The sequence below is a fragment of the Zingiber officinale genome, chromosome 5A, assembly GCF_018446385.1.
Source record: "Zingiber officinale cultivar Zhangliang chromosome 5A, Zo_v1.1, whole genome shotgun sequence".
NCBI lineage: Eukaryota > Viridiplantae > Streptophyta > Magnoliopsida > Zingiberales > Zingiberaceae > Zingiber > Zingiber officinale.
Window position 1 is genome coordinate 131,536,468 of NC_055994.1, and position 12,585 is coordinate 131,549,052.

The following is a 12,585-nucleotide window of genomic DNA, read 5'->3' on the forward strand; positions in this document are numbered from 1 at the left end:
TCAAGCATTGGAAGGTGCCTTCGTACTGTTCATGGAAGACACATTCAATGACTTGAAGATGCTTTCTAGAAGATAAAAGTTGATAGATTCAACAATAAGCTTCAGCAGACTTTGAGATTAGATTTGATCCATTTGACACTGCTATAATATTGCTGCGCCCAACTGTTGCCAAGGAGCCAACTGACATTGAGCCAAAGCTGACAATCTTCCAAGAAGTTGGGTAACGATTTGTAATTTGTATATTTTACTACTTGCAAAAAGACAAGTGCAGGGTGTTGTACTTGTTCCTTCCTTCTGTGTATTCGATTTTCTTTTCCAGAGGTATTGAAAAAGGTATTTTAGTGGATTACCGGTCTGCAAAACCTGGATCTTAAAGTAGGAGTCATCGAAAACTCCGAACCAAATAAATCGATCATGTCTGTTTTGATTTTCTTACTTGTCGTTTGATTTATCTATTTTTTTTCTTGTACGTACTCGTATTTTTTATTTAAATAATAAAACTTACCCCCTCCCGTCACGTACGATTTCGATCCAACGGATATATATTACACATGACATTAATTACGAGACCCACAATCCCGATCGTCTCCTTCACCTTCTTAGTGGCCTGCGACGACATCGCTTGCCACACGTCGCCCAACGACACCCGTCGCAGGAACATCTCCGCCTCGACTCCGATTCGGATTGAGATGGATGATCGACGAGCAGCATTTCGAAGAGAGGAAGTCCTAGATGATTCCCGCAATGCGATCCGACGGCTCAAAATCGTCACTGGAAGGGTTTTGATCGGCTCCACTTTTTCTATTTCTTAATATTTGGAATATTTACATTTAAATTTTTCAAAATTTTTTACGGTTACGTCCCTTCAGATTCTGACGATTCATATGAAGTGAGTGATCCTGTACAACATTTTCTATGAAAGCTTCCTTATAACCGTTCGATTCGGATGGAATTAAATTCTGACCGTGAATAATTGATTAATGATATTAGCGATCAAGATTTGACTCCAGTAGAATCGAATAATTGTAAGGCAGCTTTTATTAGAGTATTCTATAGAGGATCAGTTGGGGATCCTGCTCGGCTCTCTTCGACTACTTTTAAAACCCTAAACCCTAAACAAACAAACAAACAATTCTCGTGTGAAGCCTCCGTCGAAGATGCCGATCGAGGTCATCGACGCCGAAGAGCCGGTCTTCACCGTCGCCGTCGACTACTTCAACGTCCAGACCACCGTCACTTCCAGCGGAGACGAAGTCGAGATGTGGATCGACGAAATCCTCAGAATCCACCACAGGCGCCTCCACCAACTCGTCGTCGGCCTGGACGTCGAGTGGCGCCCCTCCTACAGCCGCAACCGAAACCCCGTTGCTGTCCTCCAGATCTGCGTCGGGATGCGTTGCCTCGTCTTCCAAGTCCTCCACCGAGACTACTTTCCCCAAAATCTCTTTGACTTCCTCAGCGACCACCGTTTCACGTTCGTCGGCGTCGGGATCCAAAACGATGTCGAACTGCTCGTCGAAGACTGGGGTCTCCAAGTGGCTAACACCGTCGACCTCCGTACCCTCGCCGTGGATAGGATGCAGCGGCAAGATCTGAGGAACGCGGGGCTCAAGAAGCTTGCGGAGGAGGTATTGGGATTGGTTATGGAAAAGCCGAGGACGGTCACCATGAGCAACTGGGAGAGGGGCACGCTCAGTTACGCACAAATTGCTTATGCTTGCGCCGACGCCTTCATCTCGTTCGAAATCGGGAAGCGCCTCATCACTGGACAATTCTGATTCTTCCGAAAATGAGGGTAATGATCAGAGCCGACTTAGTTTTTGCTACTTTGCTCGAATGCTCGCCGACCCTTTGTTAAAATTAGGGTTTTAGGAGGCTTAGTTAGGGTTTTTAGCGCCTCCTCTTGAATTCTGCAACTGCTTCTTGCAATTTGCTGGGATTGCAAATCGTTGTCTTGCTTTCGTAGTGACTACTGCTGTGGGGGAACGAATCAGGGTGGCATTTGTTCTTCCTTACAAGGATCTTAGTAGTGCTATTCCCTTTCTATGTGAATAACATGGCTGACCTCAGAATGCAAATTGGAATTTGTTCTTGTTCTTGTTCTTGTTTTTTTTCTTTTCTTTTTTTACTATATTTATTTTAATTTTTTGAAAGGATCTTCTTCTACAATCTTAAAATATAAAGGAAGAGAAAATTTCATTTTGCGCGCATAGTTTGTCTACTTTTTGATTTTACCTTTATAATTTAAAATATTGCGTTTTATCTTTCATACTAGCTCTCTGCTCCTTGCTCCTTTTTTTTATAATTAAAATTATTTTTAATTATAATTTTTGTTAAAAAAAATAAAAATGTTAAAGGAGTTGTTGCGAGATTGTAAATTTTTAATTGTAATTTTTATAAGAAATTGTGGGATTTTTAAAAGAGTGGGCGAGAAGTATTTTTTAAGTGTAGAGATGATTTAGAGTTTTTATTTCAATGTGGCGTTGAGATAACATTCTACAAGCTCTGGGCGTTAAGATGTCGTAACTTGGACGACACTTCTCATTTGTTATGCTCATAGTTTGTTAAAAAAATTGTGATTCGAATCGATTTAAGATTAGAATTGGATTGATAAGAATCGGATCGTAGAATCGTACGATCCTACTAAAAACTTTTAAAATATTATCCTATATGATTAATAATTAGAAAAATACCTTAAAAACTTATTTACTTATAAATAGATAACTAATTTTGTATATATATGCAATCATTTATATTAGGGTCGATTTATAATATGGGGGAGGGTTAATAGTTCGTCGCGCTCGTTGTCTTACTTCGTGATGATGATATGCAGCGGAATGAAACATGAAATACACTTACAATGCTAACACGAAGGACTTACTTGATATCCACCTCAAGATGAGGTGACTAATCTAAGGATCCACACACGACACACTCTCCACTATAAAAAATAACTCCTTCTCGGTACTAGTGTAGGTGGAGAAACCTCTTACAACACTCACACAAGCATACAACTCAATGTAAGAAGAAAAATACAAAGAATACAAATGAAAAATCTTTTTCTTGCTCGTTTGTTACTTGTAGATGCCTCTTGAACTTTGGAAGTGTAACAACACTTGTCTCCAAGAGCTTCCAAGAATTGGCGAAGAATAAGTCGGAGAAGTTGTGTGAAGATCGGGAGAACTCTTGCGAAGAAGAAAGCGTGCAACGACTTTATACTTTGCGCTTCTAGGTCTCCCAATCAATTGGGCTTGCTCCCAGTCGATTGCCATGTCAAATCCCAACGATCTCAGCCGTCCAAAACCTGCAACTTGAGTAACGGTCATATCCCAATCGACCGGCTGATCGATTGGGGAGGCTTGAATCGATCGCCCGATCGATTCAGCGTGCTTCTGTGTGCTTGTTTCCTCATGATAATCTCAGCTCCAATTGATTGGTCGATCGATTGGCGGTGCCCAATCAATCGCTCGATCGATTGGCGGTGCCCAATCAATCGCTCGATCGATTGGGTTACTCTCTGTGCTCGCGACAGAGGCTCCCAATCGATCGGCTGATCGATTGAACTGTTGTTTGTCATGGCACTGTGCCCAATCGATTAGCTGATCGATTGGTTTTGGTCCAATTTGATCACTTGATCAAATTGATGACCAACCCTAGCTCGCCCGAGTCAAGTCTAGGGCTCCAAAACCCAACATCCAGTCAACCTTGACTTGTTGGGACTCCTCGTGCCTAGCATCCAATCAACCTTGACCTGCTGGGACTTCTTCACCAAGTGGTCGGTCAATCCTTTGATCCACTTGGACTTTTCTCCTTGGTTAAGTGTCCGATCAACCTTGACCCACTTGGACTTACCATCTCTTGCCAAGTGTCCGGTCCTCCATGACCCACTTGGACTTCCTTCCACCAGATGTCTGATCACCCTTGACCCATATGGATTTCTTTGTGCCAAGAATTCGGTCACTCCTTTGACCTACTTGGACTTCCCAACACCAGGTGTCCGATCCTCCATGACCCACTTGGATTTCCACGTGCCTAGCTTCACTCACCAGAACTTTCAATCTGCTTGGCTTCATTCACCAGGACTTTCACCTAACTTCACTCACTAGAATTTTCCTACTGTCCGACTCACTCACCGGGACTTTCACCTGCCTAGTTTCACTCAGTAGGTCTTTCACATGACTTCACTCACCAAGATTTCCCAACTACCTAGCTTCACTCACTAGGTCTTTCACCTGACTTCACTCATCAAGATTTCCAACTGCCTGACTTCACTCACCAGGACTTCCACTTGCCTAACCTCCAGTTAAGACTTTCCCAGTCAAGTATCCGGCCAACTTTGACCTACTTGACTCTTCTTCACATCAAACTGGTCAAGCCTTGACCAGAGGAAAATTGTACCAACAATCTCCCCAATCAGACGGTTGCACATGCAATATCCATATATTGTTAAACATCAAAACCAAAACATCAAGACTCAAGCTTGAGTCAACTCAAGCTTAGTCAACCTAGTCAACATTGACCCAGGGAATATTGCACCAACAATTTACGCTCAACACAGATTACATTACTATATGTACAAATTTAAATTAACTAGTAATTTAACTACTATTCTCGCATAGTAATAATATTTATACTTTCATATCATAAAATAAAAGAATATAAAATTTCTATTAACATAATAATAATAATACATTCAACGTCAAACATATTTGTTTGGTTTATAAGATGATTTAATTTAAAGGCTAACAAAACACCTAACATTCATAACAAAAGCTATCGAATTCTTTGATTCAAATATGAACGTCGGAAATAATCTTCTAAACACTGGTTGATACCACACAATACTAGACAATAGACATCCAAAAATTCATCATTTTGGGAAAAAAAAATGACAGAATATTATTGATAAAAACTAACTCAAAATAATAAAACATATGTTTAAATAATTTAAAACTCTAACAAGATAAAAAAAAAAGATAATAAAAAAATAAAATCTTCTGGGCATCCAAAAAAGATTTAAATGATATTTTTTTGGGTTTGAAATAGGGTGGTTAAGGATAAACTTTGAAATTTATTAAAGATCTCTAAACGAGCTTTGATTTGATATATTATAGGTCACATGATTCAATCCGAGTCAAAAGTTATGACCTCTCAAAGTTTCCACCGATCTTGCTCCAATTCTACTCCAATCCTATTACAATTCTACCGATTTTATTCTGATCCTACCAATCCTGTTATGATCCTACTGTAAAAATCAATTCTACACGATCTGGATCGATTTTGAATTTCCGGATCGTAGGATCATACGATCCTACGATCTGAATCACGATTTTACAAACCATGGTTATGCTCATTTTTATTTATTTATTGGATAACATTTCGATGATATGAAATGTGAGTGATAGCCCAGTGGCATGATCATATCTCAAAAACTTATTCCATAACTATAAGTGTACAAAAATATCATCAGTAATGTAAAAGACTGTCGAATTTATAGAGGTTGTTGATTAAACACTAGAAATGTCGCAAAGTAAGTTATCTAGATAGTCAAAAGTTGACTTTGACGCTTGTGAATTAAAAAGAGAGATTGAGGAGAAGGAGAGAAGGTTGAGAGAAAGAGAAAAGAGATCAGTAGAGAGAGAAATAGAAGTCTAGGAATAGGATCACAAACGTTACCTCTACGTGATGACTGAACAATGCAACACGTTCATCAAACAACACATATACATAATTAAAGTTCACACAAGTATTTAATCAAACATGAACAAGACACTCATATATCATGGAATAAGAAATTACCAAATATATAGTGTTTACATCAACAATCACATCATAACTACTCCCTATATCCTAAATCTAGAGATCTACTCTATTACAAAGGAAGAACAAACCAAAGACATGAATAATAATATTCTTACAACTCAAATACAATAAATGAAAAGAAGAAATGCTTAGCTATCCGTTGTTGATGTTTTCAGAGAGTCTCCTTGCTCTAGAGGTGGACGAATCGACGAAGATAGAAAATCTAGGGCTCCCTAAGGGGGAGAACCCTTCCCTAAGGAAGGGGCGGAGCCCTAAGCTAAAGATAAGTAAAAAAAAAGGAGAAAAGCCCCCTTTTATAGGGTCTGCCACACCTCGTCACACGGGTTATGTTGTACGAGCAAGGCACGACCGTGTGAATATCTAGAAGGAGGCACGACTATGCCACTGGGGCACAACACGGTCATGCGTTCCTTGGATACAGACACAACCTCAGAGCAGTTGCTCTAACGTGTTCTCTCGATGCAGAAAACACGACACGGTTGTGTCTGGTAACACGAGCCGTGCCTCAAATTAGTGAACTCTGGTGTTCTCTAGACGCAGGATACACGGCATGGTCATGTCTCACAGACACAGGTTGTGCCTGAAAGCAGTGAGCTCCGGTGTTCTATCTTTCTTCTTGTCCGAAGCTGATTCAATAGATTTTTCTATCCATTTAAGCTCCCAGTCATGCCCTGAAAGTACAAACTAAGAAGAAGCAAATCTCCGAACAAACAAGAGTAATTATACCTATAAATAATGGAAAAGGGTAAAATAACATAAGTCATACACAAGAAATACAAATGATTATTCGTCAAATAATATCTAGAAACACATATAACCTACACGTATCATAAACTTGTTATGTATAATATTTAGAAATTTGAAAATTTTATAATGTTGGATTGTTACCTAGGATTTATTGGTGCAATTTCCCTATATCAAGGTTGACCAGATTGACTAACCTTGAATTGGCTCAAGCTTAAGTCTTGATCTTTGAATTTTGATGTTTGACAATGTGTGGAGATTGCAGGTACAATCGTCCATTTGGGGAGATTATTGGAGCAATTCTCTTCTGGTCAATGTTTGACCAGGTTTGTGTGAAGAAGAGTTAAGTAGGTCAAGATTGACTTGATACTTGACTGGAAAGTCCTAACTAGAGTTTAGACAAAATGAAAGACCTAGTGAGTGAAGCTAGGCAGATGAAAATCCTACTGAGTGAAGGCAGGTGAAAGCTCTAGAGAGTGAATCTAGGTAGTGTGGAAAGTCCTAATGAGTGAAGCTAATCAGATAAAAATCCTGCTGAGTGAAGCTAGGTGAAAGTCCTAGTGAGTGAAACTAGGCAGTGAGGAAGTCCTGGTGAGTGAAGTCAGGCTCGTGGAAATCTAGGTGGGTCCAGGGTGACCAACACTTGGTGTTTGGAAGTCCAAGTGGGTTATGGAGGACTGAACACTTGGTACGAGACAGTAAGTACAAATGGGTCAAGGTTGACCGGACACTCGACACGTGGAGAAAAGTCCAAGTGGGTCAAAGGATTGACCAGACACTTGGTGACGAAGTCCCAACATGTCAAGGTTGACCAGATGCTAGGCATGAAGGCGTCTCAACAGGTCACGGTTGACCGGATGTTGAATTTGGAACTCTAGACTTGAGTTAGTCAAGTTAGGGTTGATCAATCGATCAGCCGATCGATTAAAGGCAGCTCGCTCGAAGAGCACAGAGTGCTCACCAATCGATCATCCGATGGATTGGGATACTCCAATCGATCGATCGATCGATCAATTGGGCTACGCCGATCGATCGATTGGGGTTACGCTAATCGATCAATCGATCGATCGATTGGAGCTACGCTGATCGATCGATCGATCGATTGGAGCTACACCAATCGATCAACCGATCGATTAGAGGCAACTCACGCGAAGAGCACAAAGTGCTCCCCAATCGATCAGTCGATCTATTGGGATACTCCAATTGATCGATCGATCGATTATGGCTTAATTTCTCACGATATTGTGAGGCGGACTGAATCGATCAGTTAATCAATTTTTGTTTGGTTTACGAGAGCACAGAGGCACTTTGAATTGATCGGTCGATCAATCAAAGCCTCCCCAATCGATTGGTCAATCGATTAGGATATGATCGTTACGCTGGATGTAGGTTTTCAACAACTGAGATTGCTGAGATCTGACGTGGCAATCGATTGGGAGAAGGCTCAATCAATTTGGAGCCCTAGATCGTTGAATATAAAGGCGACAGCGAGTTCAAATGAAGCAACGCTGACACACGATCTTCTCTGCTACTTTTCGTCAGACCTAGAGATTTGAAAGACAAGTGTTGTTACACTTTCCAACTAGTCCAGAGGCATCTACAAGCTCTGAGAGATCAAGCAAGAAAGTTTTCACTTGTATTATTATATATTTACTTCTTGTTTTAAGTTGTATGCTTGTGTGAGTCTGTACGAGATTTCTCCACCTCTGGATTGTTCCGAGAATGAGTGTTTTTGTTAGTGGAGAATGTGTTCGTGTATGGATCATTGGATTAGTCACCTCTTCTTGAGGTGAATGCCAAGTAAATCCTTCGTGTTAACATTGGGAAGTTTTGCTTCAAGTCTATCAACTGCAACAACATCTACGAAGCAATCAAACGAGCGCGACGAGCTATTCACTCCCCTCTAGCTTCGAAGTGACCAAACAAGTGGTATCAAAGCGAGACCGCTCTTCACCGGACTCATCGCCGGAAGGGCAACAATCTAGAGGTTGAAAAAGTTGAAGCACTAAAATCATCGAGTCAAAGACTTCAAAAGCTCAACTTCAAATGAATTTCCGAGATGGACTTGGATACGACACGAGAATGCCTCAACCATTCACATCCACAAGTTTCGATTCTTGGAAATCAAGAATTGAAAACTTCTAAGAATCGAAAATTTATTAATGATAGAGATAGAGCAAATGATTTGTTCTAATAGAAGGCTTTCAAGATCCAATAAATGATAAAGGCAAGTTCATCAAGAAGAGCAAATGGAGCGAAGAACAAGTCAAGAGAAGCAAGAGAAATGACAAAGTGATCAAATTATTGGTTAATTTATTGTCAAACAATATCTTGAGGCAAATTGGAGATTACAAAGATGCTAAGGAGCTTTGGAGCGAATTGACAAAGACTAATGAATATCCCTTCACTGTACCAAATCAAGAAAAATCTAAAGAGGGCAACTCACTGAATCAAGGGGAAGAAGAAGAGGAGTCGAAAGTTGAGAGATGCTCAACATCCGAAAAAGAAGAAAGTGAAGAAGGTCCATCCTCTAGAGAGCATGAGGACAAAGGCAAAAGAGTGCACTCCTTGTTTCACGTGCATGAGGATAAAGATGAAGATGAAGAGGCCTCCACCTCTAGGATTGACGGGGAGTGTGGACCATCAATGTCAGATCAAGAAGAAGTCTCTTCATCCGGATCAAATGAAGAAAGTGTCACCCCTATAAGTAAATGTATAGAAATTTCAACTGTTAATAATAAAGATCATATCAGTTGTTTTGAATGTAGGGAAAAAGACACTACAAGAGTAAGTGTCCTAAATTAGCCAAGAAGAAAGGTCAAATGACACCCAAGGAGAAGGAGAAGTCAAAGAAGACACAAGCCTTGGCACACAAAGGCAAGGAACACATTGTGAGTTTTTTGTGCAAGCAAAAGGGGCACTACTGAGTCAATGCCCAAGGAGGAAGATTTTAGTCAAAAGTCAAGTGGGAGCTCTTAAGAGAAAATCCAAGATATCTTTTATTGATGTTACTCATTTAAGTCATGATAAAATGCATGCTAGTAATAATTTATATTATTTTAATATAATTTATCATGAAAATAGGAAATATGATAAGATTAAGGAAAAATATGTAGTCTATCGTGCCAAAACTACTTTACCTAAGGCTAGGAAGGTAAATAATAAATTAGGCAAGAATTGTAAGGATTCTAGATACATGCCCAAGAAAAAGAAAACTCAAAGTTTTAATGAAAAATCAAGATTTGAGGATTTAAGAAATGAAAATCAAGTCTTGAGATCAAGACTTGAGAAATTAGAAAAGACCCTTAAGAAATTGACAAATGAAGTCAAAGGGTTAAAGGTACAAAACCTAGGTTTAGGAATAGATAGACAAGAGTCATTCAATGGCCACAGAGGTTTGAGATACAAAGCAAAAGCCAAAGAGGATGTGTCTTCACACCATAGGATTCCATATAGTTATGGAACCAACCCTAGGTCTAAGGATCAAGTCAAAGATACAAGAAAAGTTATCCCTATAAGTATCTTTGAAAAAACCAATGTGACTAAGGCTTCTAAGAAGCCTAAGAAAGTCACTAGGATGGTACAAGGGAAGCTATCCCTAGAGTTGACATAGAAGAGTCTATAATAACCAAAACTTCTAAGAAGCATAGAAAGGTCATTAGGAAGGTATCAAGGGAGGTTATCCCTAGTGAATACCTAAAACACCAAAGGAGCACCAATCGATTGTGAGTTCCTAGGAGTGTATTCTTTACACCCTAGATGGGTTTAGAGAGTGTCAACTTGAAATGGAAGGGTAGTTAACCTAACCTTGAAGAAGTTGACACTTGGAGGGTATTTTCAAGGTAGTTGTACTCCTTAAAAATGAGGACTAATGGTCTACTCTTTGGAAGAGTAAAATGTTTAAAAATTTGAAGAATTGGACTTAATTTAAATTGACACAATTAGGAAAAGTCAAAGAGATGCCAAGTTGGTATTTTGCCATTTTCTTGATAGATAGGGGCAACTTAGGTTTAATTTTAGGTTTAACAATTAATTAAGGATACTTAGATAGATAATCTAGGTATATATATTTAAGCTAAATTGTTATGATTGTGTGCTCATTATATGTCATGACATCATATTTTGCATTCATATTTACTATGAAAAATAAAAACATAAAAATATCATGTCATGTCATACATACATCATATAATTATAGTAAGTGTTCTTCTGAAAGTTATTTATTTTGATGTATGTCATAATCATTTTCATGCATTATTTTAAGTTCCTTGTAATTAAGGACAATAACATTAATTAACAAGTGACATCCTAGGTGGATGATCAAATTTTAAGACGTCTAGATAGATATACATGATCCCTAGTGTTAGGACCAAAAGTAGCTAGAGGGGGGGTGAATAGCTCGTCGCGTTCGCTCGGTGCTCGTTCCTTCAAAGATGTGCAGCGAAAATACAAAGAAACAATCACACAACGCTAACACGGTTGGTTTACTTGGTATCCACCTCACAAGAGGTGACTAATCCAAGGATCCACACCAACACACACACCCTCCACTATGAATAACACTCCTTTATGGTAACTACCAAAGGCGGAGAAGCCCTACAACCCTCTCAATACAAGAAGAAGAAAGGGAAATACAAGATAAGCAAAAGCTTACAAGATATGCAATAAAAACCTTAACCCTAACTTCTTCCTCTTGCAATAGATCCGCCTCTTGACTTGGAGAGCTTCCAAGATCCTTCAAGAACTGGTGATCTCGAGCTTGGAGAGAGCTGTGGAGGAGCTGGTGAAGATCTGAGTTGAATCGGTGAAGATCTGCCGAAGGAAATGAACGCCTGCGGCTTAAATCGACGCTAACGGTCGAATCCCGATCGATTGGAATGCTCCCAATAGATCGGGGAGGCTTTGGATCGATCCACGGATCGATTCAGAGCGCCTCTGTGCTCTGGAAAAACTTCTGGATTGATCCACGGATCGATCCAGTGCTTATCGCGCGAAGCAGCAGCGTCCCAATCGATCCACTGATCGATTGGGACCTCTGGATCGATCCACGGATCGATCCAGAGGGGTTCTGTTCGCGGGGACTCACCGGATCGATCGACGGATCGATCCAGATCTTCTGGATCGATCCACGGATCAATCCAAACCTGCTGGATCAATCCACGAATCAATCCAAACCTGCTGGATCAATCCACGGATCAATCCAAACCTGCTAGATCAATCCACGGATCAATCCAAACCTTGGTTTTTGCCCAAAACCAAGTCTAAAGCCCCCTAAACCAACATCTAGTCAACCATGACTTGTTGGTACATAAGACCTAGCATCCGGTCACCCTTGACCAGCTAGGACTCTCTCACCAAGTGTCTGGTCAATCCCTTTGACCCACTTGGACTTTTCTCTTCTTGCCAAGTATCCGGTCAGTCCCTCTGACCTACTTGGACTTTTCTTTCTCGTGCCTAGTATCCGGTCAATCCCTTTGACCTACTTGGACTCTCACCAAATGTCTGGTCAACCTTGACCCATTTGGATTTCTCTTGCCTGGCTTCACTCGCCAGGACTTTCCCAATTGCCTAGCTTCACTCACTAGGTCTTTCACCTGGCTTCACTCACCAGGATTTTCCTCCTGCCTAGCTTCACTCACTAGGACTTCCCAATTGCCTAGCTTCACTCACTAGGTCTTTCACCTGGCTTCACTCACCAGGATTTTTCTCCTGCCTAGCTTCACTCACTAGGACTTCCCAGTCAAGTATCCGGTCATCCTTGACCTACTTGACTCTTCTTCAATCAACCTTGCATTGTCAAACATCGAAACCCAAACCAAGACTCAAGCTTGGTCAACCAGGTCAACCTTGACCTGAGGGATGTTGCACCAACAATCTCCCCCTTTTTGATGTTTGACAATACCAACACTATCACTTACAATACCACATGTAAGTTAGGCTAATCTCATAGCCTAAACCTTCTTCATGCCACTAGGTAATGAATACATAAGTTAAGAATCCCTTGACCAGCTAGGACTC

The 12,585-nt window shown here is 40.3% G+C and overlaps 1 protein-coding gene across 1 annotated transcript; it reads left to right on the plus strand.

Moving 5' to 3' along the window:
- The first annotated feature begins 1,105 nt into the window (after positions 1 to 1,105).
- LOC121983250 (Werner Syndrome-like exonuclease) lies at positions 1,106 to 2,086 on the plus strand. The gene has a single exon (XM_042536200.1). It carries the CDS (start codon positions 1,158 to 1,160, stop codon positions 1,776 to 1,778), a length of 621 nt encoding a protein of 206 aa, XP_042392134.1. The 5' UTR covers positions 1,106 to 1,157; the 3' UTR covers positions 1,779 to 2,086.
- Positions 2,087 to 12,585: the final 10,499 nt, after the last annotated feature.